This window comes from Ctenopharyngodon idella, chromosome 5 (genome assembly GCF_019924925.1).
Source record: "Ctenopharyngodon idella isolate HZGC_01 chromosome 5, HZGC01, whole genome shotgun sequence".
Taxonomy (NCBI): domain Eukaryota; kingdom Metazoa; phylum Chordata; class Actinopteri; order Cypriniformes; family Xenocyprididae; genus Ctenopharyngodon; species Ctenopharyngodon idella.
The window spans coordinates 39,148,052-39,167,623 of NC_067224.1; the positions used below are offsets into that span (position 1 = coordinate 39,148,052).

At 34.4% G+C, this 19,572-nt stretch overlaps 2 protein-coding genes across 3 annotated transcripts; both read right to left on the reverse strand.

The window, feature by feature from the left end:
* Window positions 1–775: 775 nt before the first annotated feature.
* On the reverse strand, window positions 776–12,726 carry idua (alpha-L-iduronidase). Of its 2 annotated transcripts, XM_051893514.1 has the most exons (14): window positions 12,407–12,726; window positions 11,799–11,939; window positions 10,549–10,631; window positions 10,202–10,309; window positions 9,946–10,041; window positions 7,402–7,604; window positions 6,916–7,095; window positions 5,791–6,007; window positions 4,680–4,889; window positions 3,653–3,774; window positions 2,324–2,449; window positions 1,786–1,862; window positions 1,607–1,707; window positions 776–1,525 (listed from the first exon to the last, which is right to left on the reverse strand). In XM_051893514.1, exons 1-14 carry the CDS (start codon window positions 12,565–12,567, stop codon window positions 1,425–1,427), a joined length of 1,926 nt encoding a protein of 641 aa, XP_051749474.1. In that variant the 5' UTR covers window positions 12,568–12,726; the 3' UTR covers window positions 776–1,424. The 2 variants fall into 2 exon arrangements, with proteins under 2 accessions (XP_051749474.1, XP_051749475.1); XM_051893515.1 differs by lacking the exon at window positions 12,407–12,726 and having other exon boundaries at window positions 10,426–10,631; window positions 11,799–11,918.
* A 531-nt stretch (window positions 12,727–13,257) lies between these two features.
* si:ch211-155m12.1 (uncharacterized protein LOC567653 homolog) lies at window positions 13,258–15,031 on the reverse strand. The gene is made up of 3 exons (XM_051893519.1): window positions 14,978–15,031; window positions 14,850–14,897; window positions 13,258–13,929 (listed from the first exon to the last, which is right to left on the reverse strand). Exons 1-3 carry the CDS (start codon window positions 15,029–15,031, stop codon window positions 13,258–13,260), a joined length of 774 nt encoding a protein of 257 aa, XP_051749479.1.
* Window positions 15,032–19,572: the final 4,541 nt, after the last annotated feature.

Consider the following 19,572-nt stretch of genomic DNA (forward strand, 5'->3'; position numbering starts at 1 on the left):
AATTTTGATGTATAAAAATAATTGGAATGTCCAGGTTGTTCTAAGTGTGAACTAAGACAGCAGCATTTAATATTAGACAATCATTTTTCTGTTGTAAAAGATTAATTACCAGGAAATACTGTAAATAAAACTTCAGGTTATTCAAAAATTCATTATACAATCAGGGTCTATTCAAACATTACCCAATCCATTTTTTTATATCTCAGATGGCATATACCTGTGGATTCTCTTTTATGCATACTGCAAACCAATTCTTCATGTGGCAAGCTCTAATCTGATTGGCTGGCTTTATGCAACTTCAGTTTTGTGCTCTTTACAAACTAGTTACTATATTTGCCAAAGTTTGTTAGGTTAGTGCATCAAATATTTGATATTCAAATTTTGTTTTAGGAACTTGGTAACTATTATGAGTTTTTCTCCACAGTCTATTATTGTGGTATCAGGTAAACACCCCTAAATGACATGTAAAAACAAAATGAACTGTGGTTGGACACTTTATGTTGGTCAAACCAATCTCATCTTGTATTAGCGAGTGTTTTTGGTCAAAATAAGATACAAAGTGAACTTTAATGTATGTGGAGAGTTGTAGTGTCATTGAGATACTTTTATAGTTTTTGTTCATATTTCGAATTTTTTATTTATATTTTCCAGTTTCATTTTTAGTTGGTTTTAGTAATCTTGTGGTATGTTTTTTACATTAGTTTTATTACATCAAGTTCATCAAGAAATCTTGCCTTGGCAACTAGCTGAAATAATACAAGTTAATTTTTTTGTGTATTTTTATATACATTGTATATTTTATTTCAGTTAACATTCATTTTATTTCATGTTACAAAAATGCTTTTTTTTATGGTTTTAGTTTTACTTAAAAGGTTAGTTCACCCAAAAATGAAAATTCTGTCATCATTTACTCACCCTCCTGTCGTTCCAAACCCGTAATCTTCGGAACACAAATTAAGATATTTTTGATGAAATCTGAGAGCTTTCTGTCCCTCCATTGACAGCATACGCAACTACCACTTTCAAGCCCCAGAAAGGTAGTAAAGACATCATTTAAGTAATCCATGTGACTCCAGTGGTTTAACCTCAATTTTATAAAGCAACGTCGTGAGTGCTTTGTTTGCGCAAAGAAATTATTTACCACTTAATTTACAAAATATTAATCTAAAATGCGCATTCATGAGAGTACTATGATGCGTGTTGTGTTGGCGCGTGAGCGGACGTTTTGTGGACGCGTGTGGGTGATTAATATTTTGTAAATATTAATATAGTGGTAAATTATGTTTTTTTGCGCAAACAAAGCACTCACATTGATTCATAAAATTGAGGTTAATTGAGGGTGAGAATTAATTTTCATTTTTGGGTTAATTAACCCTTTATCAATAATAACCCTGGTGGACAATCAAAAGTCTGGCTGATCAAGACTACCGGTTCTCTGGATATTTCTCTGTGACAGAATATTCTCCATTTCTTCCCCAGTAATCCACGGCTCTCACTCTGTAGTAACCGCTCACCTCCAGACTCTCTGTGGAGGGAAAAACTCAAGCAGGTCAATATATGTATCAGAGCTTGAAGTCATACATTTCAAATCCAGATGAATTCATACCTGGAGAATAAGTGAAGTATGTGAAAATAGTGTCTCTGTGATTAATCCTCTGGAAAGTGGTCTCGTCTTTGGAAAATTCCACTTCATATGTCTTTATACACCTAAAATGACATGCAAATTACATTTAGAACCATTAAATGAACTGCTTTGATGAACTGCAGTAATTAAACAGTTATTACTTCGTGCCGATGCAGTGATCCTTCCAAATGATCAGAACTTGTCCTTTGGTGACGGTGATGAAACGCACCCCGTTCACCTGCAGAACGATAACTGCAATATTAAAACCAAACCACAAGGTTTCTAAATCTCTGCAAAGAATAACATGCACCTGGAATGCAGAAGTTTTGCAATCACACTTAAATTAATTTCATGCACAGACAGACAAATGAGATTAGCAATATTGGAGCGTAGGTAAACAAAATATGCTATAAATTCACTCCACATCATGACAGGTCCAATACTTAGATAATAGTGCCTTACTATGCTTCATGAGGTGCATCCTGGGATGCTTTTAAATCATATTAAAGGAGTTCACATACATAAACATTTATATTTGTGTACAAAAGTAATTTTAAGTATTTCAACTTTAAGATCAAAACGTTTTTAAAATCATGAGAAACGAATTCAGTCAAATGTGATTGGTAGTGTAACCTTTTGGTGTCAGATGCATCTAATGAGACGCCTGTGATGTCAATGTTATGTCAAGTTGCCACTAACCTGGTTGGGCTTTTCTTTAGACTGGGCACACACGTGTATGAGCAGCACAGAGGGGACAGGAAGGACTGTCTTGAGCGTCAGAGAGCCACCAGATGGGACCGGTAGAGGTCCATCAGTCTGTGGATCCTACGACATACACATTCATTTAAAGACTTCATGGATTTTTTTTTTTTTTTTTTCTCTTTTGATGTGCGATTTTTATGTTTTATGTAGATATTTATTTAAACTAAGCTGCAAAACCAGCTCATTTAGAAACCATAAAGGTTATGAAGTCACAATCATAAGCTCATTAACATATGGCCTGGGTTTAGAAAGACTAAACTCACAGGAAAAAGCATACATTGATTACAACATAAACAGTTATTAATATTGTGTTGGTTCTCTTTTGTTTTTGCATGTGTTCATAATTTCTTTGTATGACAGCCTGGCCACAAATTATATCTGCACAAAGTGACATCTTCACTTTTTATTCAAATATTATTAAAAATTTGTTAAGGATTTTGTAAGTGTAATTGTGCCTGGAGTTAATTGTTTTATTTGTGATAACAAAATGAAACATGCCAAATTGTGCAGATATAATTTGTGGCCAGGCTGTCATACAAAGAAACACATGCAAAAACAAAAGAGAACAAACACAATATTAATAACTGTTTATGTTGTAATCAATGTATGCTTTTTCCTGTGAGTTTAGTCTTTCTATGAATTTTTTTGCATAGTAAAATAAAACTAGCTGTTGTTTGCCTTTTTTTGCCAAATAATTTTGTCAGATAAATACCTTAACCGAGTTTAGTGTTTCTTCCCTCATATTTAAAATATTTGAATGATATTTTGATGGTTTAATTGAACTTGTAGGGTCATTAAAAATAAATATCCCATTCAGACATCACTTTTGGTCACTAAATAAAAAAGGTTCCTGGAGTATGTTTTACTGAAAATTACTATTTCAGTCTTTCTACTTCAAAATTTCACATTTAATTCAATGCGTTACTTGCTGATTCTTTGTAATTATTTGTGACATTTACTAGCAATTTCAAAAAGAGTGAAATTTGTGTCTACACCAAATTTTTTTTCAGTGCATATAAAAAACATAAAGAAGTCTTAAAGGTACAATAGCAAAAACAGCCTGTTTAACACTCAAGGTCAGATAAAGGGTGGAATGTGGTCATGAAAAACTAAATTATGACTGTTTTACATTTACATTTAGTCATTTAGCAGACACTTTTATCCAAAGCTTTGGCGCAAGAAACCAGTAACATTATAAGCAAACTTCATGGAAGTCATCAATGTGTGTTATGAAGGAGTGTGCATGTGTGTGTGTGTGTGTTGAACCTCTTGGCTCCGCAGCTGTGTGAACTGCTGTGCAGTGGGATAGTCAGGGCTGCCCATGCTCTCCCACAGTTTAAATGGGTTTGTCACGTTATTATCCATGTAGTGTGTCACATACATCAGACCTACAAACACAGACAAGACAGAACTATAAATACAAGCATATTTAATGAGCGCTTTTCACAATACACATTGTTTCAAAGTAGCTTTAAAGAAAATCATGATGTTAATGTTTATAATATCTTAATATCTTCATGTCTTAAAGTCGCATTCACCAGATTAGAGCTGGGCGATAATGTAGTTTACATTTTTCAATGATATAAACAATCAAGCAGTTGAGATTTGCTATATAGTATATATCACCCGACGCGAGTATACTGTACGTATGCTGATAAATTTGGACATACTTATATATACAACTTCATATAAAAAGCTGGACGATAATATAGTTACATTTTGCAACGAAAGCAAAAAAAGTTGAGATTTGCTATATAACAAATATCGCTTTATGTGAGTGTACTGCATGTATGAGAATACAGGTATTATATATATCAAACTTTATATGTAAAGCTGTGCGATAATTTAGGATACATTTTACGTCGATATAAACAATAATGCAGCCAAAATTTGCTATATAGTATATACTGATTTATGTGAGTATACTGTATAGTATATGCAGGTAAAATTGAATGTTTTACAAGTAATATATACTATATATCCAACTCTTAATATATCACTAGGCAATATTATAGTTTACAAGAATCAAGCAGTTAAGATTCGCTATATAGTACAAACTGCTTAACGTGAGTGTACTGTATGTATCCAGGTAAGGCTGGATATACTAATAGTTGTATAATTCGTTATTAATGATTAAATTGTTAATTCATTATGTGGCGATATTGAGTATTATGAAACCTGTGAGGTTTTGTTCAATTTATAACATTTTGGTGTAATGTCAAGCCTAAGTTCTATTCAATTGTGCATTGTTGAGCAAATATAATAGTGTATTGTTTTTTTTGTGGTTACTGACCCACACGTTGAGGTATTCCAGTGAGGCGCAGACTGATGATGTCAGCAGCTGAGGAGGTCTGGTTATCTCTGCTGTTATACAGCAGGACGGTGGTCTGCCAGCTATCGGCGGTGTATGGTACCTGAGGGACGTGAACGGTGGCCAACACACCCACTGATGAATTCACTTCAGAGCTGTCAGTCAACACCTGAGCCTGCACCTGAGTCTCACCTGAGGAACAATAAATGAATATGAGATTATCACAAACTCTCATAAATACAACTGTGTTTATCTGCAGTGCAGGTTTCGGTCATTTCATAATCGACAGCAAAGTCCAAAAATTCTGAACAATTATACACTGACGTAGTCGGTGATATAAGCATTATTTACTTTAAACTATTTTATTTCTTTTTATATAATATAATATAATAACTGAAGTTAAATATAATATTTTGGTCAGTATATCACAATATGCACTAGTGATGCACCGAAATGAAATGTTTCCTGAAACACTTAAACCGAAGTTAAGTTTTCATTTAGCTGAAAACCGAAAAAAGTTTTGTTAATTCAATTAAAGAGCTGAACTCTTTATGCTATTCAGGGCGTTGTTTTCAAGTGATAAATTAAACCAGTCATAGTAAAGTTCTTCTGCAAATTTGGTAAAATTTGTTTGTTCCACTCAGGCACTCCAAAACAGAAAATTCAGCCAAATATTTTCAGTTGTCAAAAATCACTAATATATACATTTTTATAGCAAACTAAATTAACATATTAAACATAAGATATAAAAAAATAAAATAAACATATTACATATTAAAGTAATATAATATATAACAATATTATACATATTATAATATAAACATGTAGAAAATTACATGAATTATGTATATGTATATGTGTTTATGTTCAAATAGAATACTGAATTATATTAACATTTTGGTCAATTTATCACTATATACATATTTTTATAGAAATGTAATTCAAAGATTCAGCACATTTTTTTCTTTCTTCTAAGCTTTAAAAAGGCATTTGCCATGATTCTATAGAACTTCTTTAACCAATTATACAGTTTGATATACTTAACTGGTATATCACCCACTAACACTGAAGATTCATTATACACTTTCATTACCTAACAATGCCAACAGGCCCATCACAGTCAGGACCGGTTTCCGTAGTAACTGCACGTGTGGCGGGTTTGTGTTGTTGATCTGGAATCGAGCGGTGAGCGTGCGCTGGGTAAACGGGTGTGGGTGGTAACTAAGGAAAGCATTGTCGTTGCTAAGCAGAGTGTAGTTGACGGTACTGTTCTGGTCAGCGATGAGCAGGTTCTGATGCTGTGAGATGACCTACAACACACCAGAGGCATGAAAGGAGAATACTGCACCAAATATACCTGACTCACTAAATTAACAAGCTTTAATGAATCTTTAAGGAATGCAAAAAATTTAAGAAATAAAAATTAAGACCCCATTAAAAATAAAAATATTTTGTGTCTTTAGGTTTGAGGTAGGGCTGCACAATTTGGTGGAAAAGTGTAATTGCGTTTTTTTTTTTTTTTTTTTGAAAATAGTAATTATATATATATATATATATATATATATATATTATACTAATAGTTATTTGATTATTATTTAATAATTTTACTATTATATTATTTTATTATGATTATCATTATGTGTGTATATAATATATATATATATATATATATATATATATAAATGTGTGTGTGTAATTTATTTTAAATATTTAAAATATTATAAGTTATTATTTTATTATTATGGTTTTTATTATTACTAAATAGAAACATTAAACAAAACAAGAAATATTACTATATTAATAATTACTATAATAACTATAATAATAATAATATTAATAATAAAAATAACAGTTTTGTTTTACAGTACAAGTGTATTTATATTATTTATAGCTTTTGTTTTAATTTTCAGACATTAAACAATTTCGGTTTTCAGTACCTACTGGCTAATAAAAATGTTCATTTGTCCTGCCCCAACTTTCTGTTTTAATAGGAAATACATCAGCTGAGGAATAACAATATTATTTGTCAAACCATTTAAAGGAGTTTTTGCTATTAAGGAATGGGCTCAGGACAATATGATTGGCTGACTGCAATTCTGCTCCAGGACCAGCAAAGCATGTTGAATGTTGTCCTCATGTAAAACACATTCAAGTACTGAAACAGATGGTGAAATGAGATATTAGAGCGAGAACAGAGAAACACAGAACTCTCGTCTACCTTAACCACCATGGCTGCGTAGGTGACATCCGCTCTCCAGGCGAGCGGTTTGTTCCAGCCAACCAGCGGATCAGCCTCGTCATTGAAGATCGGCACAGCATGAAACTGTGGAAACCGCTGCTGGATCTCCCGCACAGTGGCCACTTCCTGCTGCAGGATGGGTAACGAGCTTCCACCTCCCTGAAAAACAAAGAAATGCATACTACAATTATCAAAAATATAATTACTCATTTGTCATTTATTTGACAGGTTTATCATAAGCGACTTGCAGTATACTAATTAAAGGAACAAGATTAAAGTCGACATGTAAAACTTTCTCTACACATTTTACTTCGGTTCTGGTATGTAATGTGATATTCAACAAGGTCAGGACTTGATTTCACATGGTATATTAGCATTTTATTATCACTTTTTACATAGCTCTTGATTCTGATTGATCAGAGTTTATTTTGCAGCTGGCCTTACTTATCATAAACTTTCATGTACCTTCTTGTGTAGTGCGATGTAGTCTAGCCTTACGTCGGTCTCTCCAGTAAAGTAGTTTGTGCCGTTGTAACAGTGCTGTAGCATCTCCCAGCAGTACGGCGAGCGGGGCGGAGAATGACAGGAGTCTCCCGGACCCCCGAACTTCAAGACCGGACTCGCTGCACGAAGGCCCTCAGAGCAGGCATCATAATAGTTCAGAAACCCTGGAGGAGTGGAGCAGGAAAATTCACTGTCACCACAATGAGACTGTTCTCAGCAGAACCACTAATTCTTCTATGAGGTAGCATTAAATTAAAACTTGTCAGACACTTTCTTGTTTTGTCCACACCACAAAGGCACATAATTTGTGTGTTCGAGAACACCATGTGCGGAAATACAACACAAAAACATGCTATCTAAACTGATCAGTAAAGACATCTGTAGTGTTACAAAAGATTTCTATTTCAAATAAGTGCTGTTCTTTTTATGCTGTCCATCAAAAAATATCTGTTTCCACTAAAATATTAAGCAACACTACTGTTTTCAACATTGATGATAATAAGAAATGTTTCTTGAGCAGCAAATCAGCATATTAGAATGATTTCTGAAGGATCATGTGACACTGAAGACTGGAGAAATGATGCTGAAAATGAAAAAAATGAAGCCTATCTGAGAGCAAGACAGGAAAGAGAAGTTGGTGTGCAGGTGGGATAGTGTTGTGTGACTGCTGTGGTCTCAGAGTTAAAGTTTAAAGGGATAGTTCACCCAAAAATGAAAATTATCCCATGAGTTAATCACCCTCAAGCCATCCTATGTGTATATGACTTTCTTCTTTCAGTCAAACACAATCTAAGTTATATTAAAAATATCCTGGATCTTTCAAGCTTTATTATGAGAGAGAATGGTACCTTTTTTTTATTTGGAGCCCAAAAAAGTGCATCCATCCATCATAAAAGTAATCCATACGGCTCCAGGGGGTTAATAAAGGCCTTTTGAAGCAAAGCAATGCATTTTTGTAAGAAAAATACCCATATTTATATGACGCATGACGTATTTGTTTAAACCACGAGAGGTGTCTACTCTCACCTAAGTGTTATGACCCTGCCTTTTCCTTCTTCGCCTGGTGATGGCAGTGTGGCGTCCGGATGTGACGTCACAGTTAAATTGGATAACTTATGGGTGGAGAGTATAAATATTTGGCTGATCTACCCAACAGTACTTCCTCTGGTAGAACGTAGTTCTCCAGAGAAGTCATTTGCTCCAACTTGTTTTCTTTTGTTCTTAATTACTTATCAACCTTTCTTACCCATTGGATTCTTATTTTCTTTTGTTTATTTAATACCCTAGACATTGTGTTATTTTGTTTGGAACAGACAATTTTCTAATAAATAACCTTGCAATTCAAAGAACTCATTTGTTTGTGTGGTCCTCTTTATGTGACGGTCAAGAACGAGCTGGCATACGCTTACGCTACACCTACATCATGCGTCGGGTCAGAGGTCACTCTTCAGACGGAACTCGACTTGTGTACAGATGTTACCGGAAGCCAGTGATTATAGTTTATAATGTTATAAATATGAACATTTTTCTTACAAAAACGCATTGCTTCACTTCAGAAGGACTTTATTCACCCCCTGGAGCCGTGTGGATTACTTTTATGATGGATGGATGCACTTTTTGAGCTTCAAAAAAAAAAAAAATTGGTACCATTCACTCCCATTATAAAGCTTGGAAGAGCCAGGATATTTTTTAATATAACTCTGATTGTGTTTGGCTGAAAGAAGATACACATAGGATGGCTTGAGGGTGAGTAAATCATGGGATAATTTTCATTTTTGGGTGAACTATCCCTATAAGGCTGCTCAATGGGCTTAATTTAAGTAGAAATTTTACATTTAACACTTCTCCAAAACTTCATATACAAATTTCCCCAAAATACAGACATAAACATGGACCCTAGTTCAGTTTGGTGCAAATTACATGTCTATTTCAACATCTTCCCTCTACATGGTACAATAAAATTGTTGATTACCAGTTAACATATGAACATAAAAAATGCAGCTGCAATTACAGGGCCTGAGGTTATGGTACCCGCAAGACAAGGTCCCAGTGGGTCTCAAGACATTTTTAAAAGTTGGGCATCCTGGACTATTATTAACTTGACATGGCATCTTAAATATGCAGCACTCAGTGCGGGATGTTTAAAGAACAGAGCAAGAGATGCAATGCAACATGCATGCCTATAAGAACACTGATATAAAGAAATTCCTTTTATGATCGACTCAGATGTAGGATTTCGAAACGGTATGTTTAGACAAAATTCAAAATGTCAGAAAATATCATTGTTGCAATTAATTCAGCAGCATGACCCAAAGAATCTAACATTTTGTTTCTAGCCTATTTGGATTAAAACTTATAAGCAGAAATGACAAACTTACTGCAAGAGCAGCTTTGACTTTTTGGTGGTGCTAGATGCTTGAGACCACTAATTAAAATCAATTCCAAATGATTGAGACAGACTGACAGGGTTTTGGCTCAGATAACAAAATATATATTAGACTGTACCTTGGATTGACACAGTGATGTTGTCAAAGTCGTGGTTGTTGGGCTCATTCCACGTCTCGAAGTTCCACTGAGAGACAAAGCTGAGGCCATATTTCCCTGCACACATATAAAACAGCAGAAACAAACACAGTCAGACCTTTTGGAGATTTGTGGTAAAAGATCTGGGCTAGTAAACAAAAGGGTTAAAACTGCACAACAAGTGCTTCATGATCTATCATCACCATCTAAGACATTACAACTTCACTCTCATACTCACATATGTATCTTTTGGCGATCAAATAGACCAAATTTCTCCATTCAGTAACTTGTCTTTTGTCTTCAAAGTTGCTGAAGGTGCTGGACACACTGCCCATCAGTTCAAACCCTTTAAAAAGAAGCAATCCTCTTTGGCACAATGCAAAGTTGTGTTAAGTTAACCCTAGTGGCAGAACCTTAATGCAAGCATGGGTTTAACTGTAATATTTAGAATTTGAAAAATACCATTTGAAATCTTAGTCCTAAGACAGTAAAGCCAGTAGAAGATGAATACTTCTTGATCTCAGCCTTCTTGCCCGTTTCACCATCTCGTGCTCCATGTGCACCTGTGTGTGTTGCATTACATACCCGGCTGCAGTCCATTCTGCCAGAGAAGGTCAATCAGCTGGTCTAAGTGAGTGAAGTTGTAGTGATATTCTCCATTGTAAACTCTACATGAAAACCAGAGACAAATATATTAGTACTACAGTACACTACAACCATATAGTTTTCAAGGAGAATATAAATAATGCATTTAAGTAAAGATTATTTGTTGATGCACAAACAAAAAATCAGATAGTATGTCAAAAGCAGATTCCAAGAGAGATTATATGAGACATTTTGTAGCATTCATGTGATACAACGTACATCATCCACTGAAAACTAATGAAATCTTGGTTACACTTTACAATAAGGTTTAATTTGTTAACATTAGTTAATTATGTTAGTTAACATTAACTAATAATGAACAATACTTCTACAGAATTTATTAATCTTAGTCAATGATCATTTTAATATTTACTAATACATTTTTAAAGTCCAAATTTGTATTTGGGCTGTGAACTAACATGAACAAACAACGACCAGTTCGATTTTTACTAACTAACATTAAAAAAGATGCTTTAAAAATATATTGCTCATTTTTAGTTCATGTTAGCTAATGCATTAACAAATGTTAACAAATATTGTAGTGTTACTGAAATCTTTAATAAACATCTGCACGATAAATTCTTGAAAACATAAATACTGCAACTTAAACAGTAAATCATTTGAATTTTCTCTTAAAACGTTGAATTTAAATTAAAAAAAAAAATCTTTTGAAAACATCACTGCTTACTTGCAAGGTCACAGATTTTTAAACAGTGTTGGGTAAGAAATTAATTACTAGCTACTAATTGCATCTTCAAAAGTGTAATTAGATTACTGTACTAATTACTCTCTCTAAAAAGTATTGGATTACTTATTGCTAATTACTTTCTAAATCCCATATTAAAATCGAACAGTTGAACAATACAAGGATAGACAGGAGACATTTTAACATTACATTTTGATGTTAAATCCACTATTGTTTTATATAGAATTGTTGTATAGTCTATACAGTATTTAATGCAATTACATCAGTAATAAAGTAACTAATTAAATTACAGTAATTATATTACTTAGTAATTAATTACACCCAACACTGTTTTTAAACAGAAAGAGATGAATGAGCATATTAGATATTAATATCAATCTTAATATTTGCATATTATTTTTTGTGTATGTTATTTATGAAAATATTTCATAATCACCAAACAGAAGAAGAGAAAGTCTCTCTCTGGGAATATGGAGTAACTGACCGTGCGGAAACCAGCTCCAGCATCCAGTGTATCCGCACCTGCTGGATTCCTCTGTGCGGCACAGAGCCGATCAACGCCAGATTCATCTGCTGGTCTGGACTGAGATCATACAGGTGTGCATCAGTGTGCGGCTGTGGAGGGCTGCAAAAACACAAGACAAAAGTGAACGTTGTGCTTATTCATATTTACCCACTAAAACAATTACATAGACAGTGTTTTCCTGGAAATGCTGGGGTAGATGTCACTAACAAAAGAGTACAACAAGTTGCCTATAATGGTATAATCACATTTAATTCATTCTTTCATTTATTTATTAAATAGGGTAGCAGTTCAGGCATGTACCATAGTACTACTACTACTAGTGTATTACTACTACTTCTTGTGGTTTCCCTTAAAATAGTGTGTCAGTACCATTGTGAAAGTGATTGAGGTAATACAATGATAATTCATAAATGTGCACGGTATTTACATAAATTAATGGTAATTCATATAACACGGTATTTAAATGGCACTCCAATGTCCAAAGTAGTACCATGGTACTTTTTTGCCGTAATATCAGCTGATACTCGCAGGCCAGTTTAGTGTATAACATTACAGTTTTATCCTACCAGAATCCAGTGCTTCTCCAAAAGTGCTTGAAGTTTCGTAGCGGCTTGTCAACATTCACTTGAACCTCCAGAGATGAAGATATAACAGACTGCTGCTGTTTTATCATCAGGAATAATATAAACACTGTCCATTTGAACGAACTGTGTTTACATCTATACATGCTGCTGACGTCACGTATAAACGTATTGATATATTATCTCATGTTTAAAATTTCGGAAATCGTATTCGGTGACGTTAAAAAATACTTTTCTGTGCTCATAAAATATACGAGCTTCTATAAGCTCTCTTCAGAAAAGTTGGTGCTCTGACGTCATTGACTGGCGACTTTTGTTTTTAACAGCTGAATGTCGCGGCCTGCTGGTCTAAATGTGAAATGACTTCAATGAAAGGCACTGAAAAATACTTTTTTTCCACATCTACACTGCATTTATATTCATATAGTATACAGTACAATATAGTATAGTGACAATATAGTAGCCCAACCAATATATACACTCGTGTTAATGTTTAAATGTCCTTGAGTCCTAATGTAAAACGCTTTCAAGGACTTTTATTTTGTTATTATTTTATTTTGTCAATCTTTGTTTGTTTGTGTGTTTTTTGAAAGCATCTGAAGCAACGTGACTTTTAATGCTTTAGGATGATTCAGAAAAGATGTGGAAGACTTTGTAGGTCTTTTTTATTAGGATCAATTAGTTTTATTTTAGCAAATGTTGTTCTAACAGGCAAGACTTAAATATTTATATAGCACATTTAATACAAAGTGCATAATATCGCCAGAAGAAATAGAAAATTATATAAGATACAGGTTACAATCTTAAAGTGTCATATACAGGTTACAATCTTAAAATTACCCCTGTGTAGTAAGTGTCTGCCCACGCTCCCTGAGTATGATGGAGGGTGTTACCGCCACATTAGGCATACCATAGTTAAAATAGGGATTAGGAGGATACATCTGTGGATAAAAAGGGTACGGACCAAAAGTTTGAGAACCTAGAAGAGGATTTACAGGCTGAAAGTATGGGTTAGTCTCTGGGCCGAAGAAAGCAGGACCGATCATGTGTGGATATCCCTGAGAGGGAATGCTGAATGGCATTACTATGGCATTCTGAGGCAGAATGGAGCTGTACGGAGCCGGAAGTGCCACAACCTGAGCAGGATTTTGAAGAGCAGGCATTGACTCTGGATTGGCCAGCATTAGCTGCTGTGAGGGTGCTTGTTTAGGAGGTTCTGCTGCTGTTGCCCTGTCCTGCTGGGGAAGGCCGGAGATGAAAAGGTTAATCTGTGGCACAGAGGGTTGCTGTACTGGTTTGGGGTCTACAGGAGGGCCAACAGGAACAGGAGATAGTGGATTGAGGATGTATGCTGTCTGGACCTGCGGAGAAGGTTCTTGTAGCTGGAGACCTGCTGGTTTTGGGGTTGGATCAGCGATTGGGTGGGGTGGGGTGGGGGGCAGTTGGGTTGGGGGTTTATTGACACTCGCTAGAGTGTCCCTCATCTGATTAAGCAAGGCTTGCATCCCCTAAAGAGGGTAAAAGCAATATATTGTAATGCTATTGTTCACCCAGAAATGAAAATTCTGTCATTACTCACCCTCATGTCATTCCAAAGACTTTCGTTCATCTTCGGAACACAAATGAAGAATTTTTTGATGAAATCTGAGAGCTTTCTGTCCCTCCACTGACAGTCTACGCAACTGACACTTTGACACTTTAAAAAGTTCATAAAGAGATCTTAAAACTAATCCATATGAATTGAGCGGTTTAGTCCAAATTTTCTGAAAAGACTTGATTGCTTTATATGATAAACAGATTGAATTTATGCTTTTATTCACATATAATCATTCATCAACTCACCCATCAGTTGTGGTAAATGGAAACTCAAGCATGTTTGCTTGATGTGCGAGAACCAGTGAGGTTCATTCTTGTATTACGCAGCACGTTTGAGCTTCAGCAAGAACCAATGAGGTTCAATTTTTGTGTTATGCAGCACAATTCGGTTGAGGTTAGGTTGAGCTTCTGTTTATGTTTGCTGATCAATGTTTTTTGTCAATAAAACCTAAATTCAATCTGTTCATCATAGCGATCGAGTCTCTTCCGGACTAAACCGTTGGATTCATATGGATTAGTTTTACGATCTCTTTATGAACGCCAAAGTGTCAGTTGTGTAGCTGTCAATGGAGTGACAGAAAGCTCTCAGATTTCATCAAAAATATCTTCATTTGTGTTCAGATGATCGAAAGTCTTTGGAACGACATGAGGGTGAGTAAATAATGACAGAATTTTTATTTTTGGGTGAACTAAACCTTTAACAATGGCTCAGCAAATACTGGTAAAGCTGTCAGGTTTAGCAAGGGAAAGTTTTTATTATCAAGTTTAATGCACAAAATGTAATGAATTTCAGAAATAATATGAGGTCTAGTTTAATTAAATGAATACTCACCTCCTCTTCACTCGCAGATCTGGCTTCTCTGTCATGATGCTGATCCAACTGTGAGACAAACACAGGCTCTTTAAAAACACCAGGGTTTCATGCATGTTGAATATGAAATGACTGAAATATGCATTTACTGGTGCAGCAGTTATCAAGAATAAGTTGCGTATTATCAGCACTATTGTCTTCATTCTTCCAATATATCTGCAATAATATTACAATAGTATGCATATAAAAAACCTCTAAATGAACAGGTGCTGTTAAACAAACAAATAAAAGCATCACATTTTTTTTTTTGTATTAATTGATTGATTGATTGAAAGCAAACATCTGATGATCAGCACTATTGTCTTCATGCTTTCAATATAGTATCTGCAATAGTATTATAATATTATGCATATAATAAAACCTTGAAACACACAAGTGCTGTTAAACAAACAAATAAAATAAAAGCATCAGATTTGTATTAACAGTTTATGTCTTACACAACCAGCTAATAAAATTCGTACCTTAGTTTTTCCCCCCAATATACCTGCAATAATATAATAATATTATGTATATTAAAACAACTGCAGCATCAAATTTGCATTTATGCCCTACAACCTGCTAATAAAACTCTCACCTTAGTTCAGTGAACACGTGAAGTGAAGCTCCCTCAGGTTAGAGTATTAATGGTGTTGAAGATGCTTTTAAGGCCTCTTAGTTAGGAATTGGGATTCATCCAATCAGTGATGCTGTTTTTTCTCATTTCCCCCAAAACGGCAGAATGTCTCAATATTAAACACCATTACCACTAAAAACTCCTTATAATTAAACACAGGTTATTGGTTTCCAGATGGGTTTTAATATCATTATTCTGATGCAATGTTTGTAGTGCAACATGTCTGAGTATGTTACGCTAGTGGCTTTTCCTTATATTGAGGAAAAAACAAAGATGGTAAGGAGTAGGAGGAGAAATAGAGGAAAACACCCAGAAAACCCTCTGTTAAACACATGCTTATTGCATTGACTACCTGAAATCAAATGCTACGGCAGGGGTCTTTTTTATTTATTTATTTATTTATTTATTTTTTAGAAAAACTTAAAAATGCATTAAACAAAAATAAAAGACAGAGTCAACTTTAACCAAAGCTGAAGAAGTTGTTTCATTGTCCCTTGAAATGTAAGAAGCAAAATTAAAATGCACAAGTATATGATTCTGTTCATCAATAATGGCTTTGCTATTTATAAGAAAGTATATGGTTCTTACACATTATTTTAGACCAGACTTAAAAACTTATTGTGAAATGTTGTGGAAACTTGAGGTAACTGTCACAAACCAATGCAGCGAGGCATTTCTTAAGAACTCAAATTCTTTAATTAATTTCAAACCACGTAGATTCATTTAAAAGATTAAGCCAAATTATCTGTTCATCAAACTCCACAGCACTTACTTGTGGGAAAGAACCACAGAATTTTATGGGGCGAATGAGAGAAGGTTGTCATATAAAAACACAAGAAGAACTGGGTGATAAAAGATATTGACAAAGCAGCATATGGGAAATGTGAAAAAGATGAAAAGGTAAGTGAAAATATTATCTTTATACAGTAGTCAACATTTGAAGTGGATCAAAACCCTCTTTGATGAACTTTTTTGATCCACTTCAAATGTTGACTACTGTATATATTATAATTATTAAATAAAATATAAAATATCAGACATATATTATTATTATATTAATATTATTTACTATTACTATTTTATCAAATAAAATATTTTATATAGCATGTATTATATATATATATATATATATATATATATATATACAGGTGCTGGTCATATAATTAGAATATCGTGAAAAAGTTCATTTTTTTATTGTAAATTATTTTAAAAAATGAAACTTTCATATATTCTAGATTCCCTACATGTAAAGTAAAACATTTCAAAAGTTTTTTTTTTTTTAAATTTGTTGATTAGAGCGTACAGCTAATGAAAGTCCAAAATCCAGTATCTCAAAATATTAGAATATTTACATTTGAGTTTCATTAAATGACCATCCCTACAGTATAAAATCCGGGTATCTTTTGTTTTTTGAAACCACACTAATGGGGAAGACTGCTGACTTGGCAATGGTCCAGGAGACAATCATTGACACCCTCCACAAAGAGAGTAAGTCACAGAAGGTCATTACTGAATGGGGTGGCTGTTTACAGAGTGATGTATCAAAGCATATTAAATGCAAAGTTGACTGGAAGGAAGAAATTGGGTAGGCAAAGGTGCACAAGCAACAGGGATGACCGCAAGCTTGACAATACTGTCAAGTAAAGCCGATTCAAACACTTGGGAGAGCTTCACAATGAGTAGAATGAAGCCGGAGTCAGCGCATCAAGAGTCACCACACTCAGACATCTTCAGGAAAAGGACTACCAAGCCACTTCTGAACCAGAGACAATGTCAGAAGCATCTTACCTGGGCTAAGGAGAAAAAGAACTGGACAGTGAACAGTGGTCGAAAGTCCTCTTTTCAGATACAAGTAAATTTTGCATTTCATGTTGAAATCATGGTCCCAGAGTCTGAAGGAAGACTGGAGAGGCACAGAATCCAAACTGCTTGAAGTCTAGTGTGAAGTTTCTGAAGTCAATAATGATTTGGGGGGGGCGTGACGTCTGCTGGTGTTGGTCCATTGTGTTTTATCAAGTGCAAAGTCAATGCAGCCATCTTCCAGGAGATTTTGAAGCACTTTATGCTTCCATCTGCTGACAAGCTTTATGGAGATGCTGATTTCCTTTTCCAGCAGGACTTTAGCACCTGCCCACAGTGCAAAAACCACTTCCAAGTGGTTTGCTGACCATGATATTACTGTGCTTTATTGGCCAGCCAATATGCCTGACCTGAATCTATGGGATATTTTCAAGAGAAAGATGAGAAACAGTCGATCCAACAATATACAGATGATCTGAAGGCTCAATAGTGCCTCAGCAGTGCCACAGGCTGATCACTTCCATGCCACACTTCACTGATGCAGTAATTTGTGCTAGGAGCAAGTCATTTGCTGTAATATGTCCTGCCGATCAAGTATTGATTGCACAAAAGAACATACTTTAAAGAACTTTAACTTTTCTGTTTTGCAAATCCATTTTTTGATTGATCTTAGGAAATATTCTAATATTTTGAAATACTGGATTTTGGACTTTCATGAGCTGTACGCTCTAATCATCAAAATTTAAAAAAAAAACTTTTGAAATGTTTTACTTTACATGTAGGGAATCTAGAATATATGAAAGTTTCATTTTTAAAAATAATTTATAATAAAAAAATGAACTTTTTGATGATATTCTAATTATATGACCAGCACCTGTATATAATTTGATAAAATAGTAATAGTAAATAATATAATATTAATATAATTTAATATTATCAGTATATATATTTACTTTGCAGGTCAGAACCAGCTATGACAACCCTAATCTTGGTTTTCAGTCTCCTGTCTGCAGTCTGTCTGAGTCTGGCTGTTCCTGCAAGTTGAAAATATGACTTACATAATGTAAATATGACATATATAATGTTACCTGTTTAAGGGATTTTGTCTGTTGGATATACAGTCAAATGTATATCCAGTCAAACCAATATTTAGTCAGACACCTTAAACATTTCATTCATTATTACAGTTTATTCACTATAGTTTAAAAAAAAATGGTAATAAAATATGGCAAGATGTCAGAGTTAAACTGTGTCAGAAAAAATGAATCTTAATTATGTCAGATAACATGTTCAGGTCAAAGTATCTGAATAATTTTTGGTCCCAAATTTTTTATCAGTTTTACTGTTAGTCCACTGTATGAAGAATTTTTGGGAATAATATGTCACAGTTTAATTTATTTTGCTATCCTCACTTACATAAATGAACTATAGTGTCCTGCATCCACTAGTAAAAAATATATAAAAAATGTCTGAATAATTTTTGGTTTGACTGTAGGTGGAGAAAACCAGGGGCAAAGAGATTTGAGTTTTGAGGTAATTGTTTTCAGTTCTTAGTTCAGTCTTCAGTTCAGTTAACATTCAAAATGCACTTTTTAAACCCTTATTCAGAAAAGATGTTTGCATGTTCAACAGCTGTGAATCATAACTTCTATAGCCCAGTCTTTCCAGTTCAAACAATGCCTTCATTTCCTTTTCTCATGACTATGGATCAGTTCCATGGTCTGCAACTTACACCCTACAGGTTTCCAAGTATCATATGCTCCTGTCCACCTGGCTTCTACCCATATCCACATCCACACTTCTTCCGCTTCAGGCCTCCAGTGGCTGTGCAGCCGCCCATCATTGTTCTAGAGAGGGTCCCACCCACTGCAGCCCCTACAGCCAGACCTCAAATCACAGTCATTCCCGTAGGATGCTGACCATCTATCAGGAGCCAAAAATAATCAGCTATGACAAAGCCCTTATTTTGAATGACTTGATTTTGACTCAGACTTGATTTTGATATATTTTTATTTGATAATCTTTTCTTTTTGTTAATTCTCAGATGGTGGTAAGTGCTATGTCACACAACCCTGGATATTTTAAATATACATATTTTTAGCTATACACATTCCATTTTTTACTGTAATTTCTGATTTACAATCTGCTTAACCTTTGTACATCTAATCATTTAGACTCGGTATTAGCTCAAAATATTGCTCCATGTGTTCAAGTGCATTTATTTGTACTGAAATATTCATTTTTCATATCATGTGATTGCTCGAGTTAAAT

What these genes read in the sequence shown, in the direction of transcription:
- idua (XM_051893514.1), bottom strand. Translation starts at nt 12,567, where the DNA reads ATGTATAGATGTAAACACAGTTCGTTCAAATGGACAGTGTTTATATTA. An exon ending in CACAGCTGCGGAGCCAAGAG is followed by an intron (nt 2,450 to 3,652) that starts GTTCAACACACA and finishes TGTATGTCGTAG; the next exon opens with GATCCACAGACTGATGGACC. An exon ending in GATCACTGCATCGGCACGAA is followed by an intron (nt 1,708 to 1,785) that starts GTAATAACTGTT and finishes ATGTCATTTTAG; the next exon opens with GTGTATAAAGACATATGAAG.
- si:ch211-155m12.1 (XM_051893519.1), bottom strand. Translation starts at nt 15,031, where the DNA reads ATGAAGACAATAGTGCTGATAATACGCAACTTATTCTTGATAACTGCT. An exon ending in TCTTGATAACTGCTGCACCA is followed by an intron (nt 14,898 to 14,977) that starts GTAAATGCATAT and finishes TTTGTCTCACAG; the next exon opens with TTGGATCAGCATCATGACAG. An exon ending in GATCTGCGAGTGAAGAGGAG is followed by an intron (nt 13,930 to 14,849) that starts GTGAGTATTCAT and finishes TACCCTCTTTAG; the next exon opens with GGGATGCAAGCCTTGCTTAA.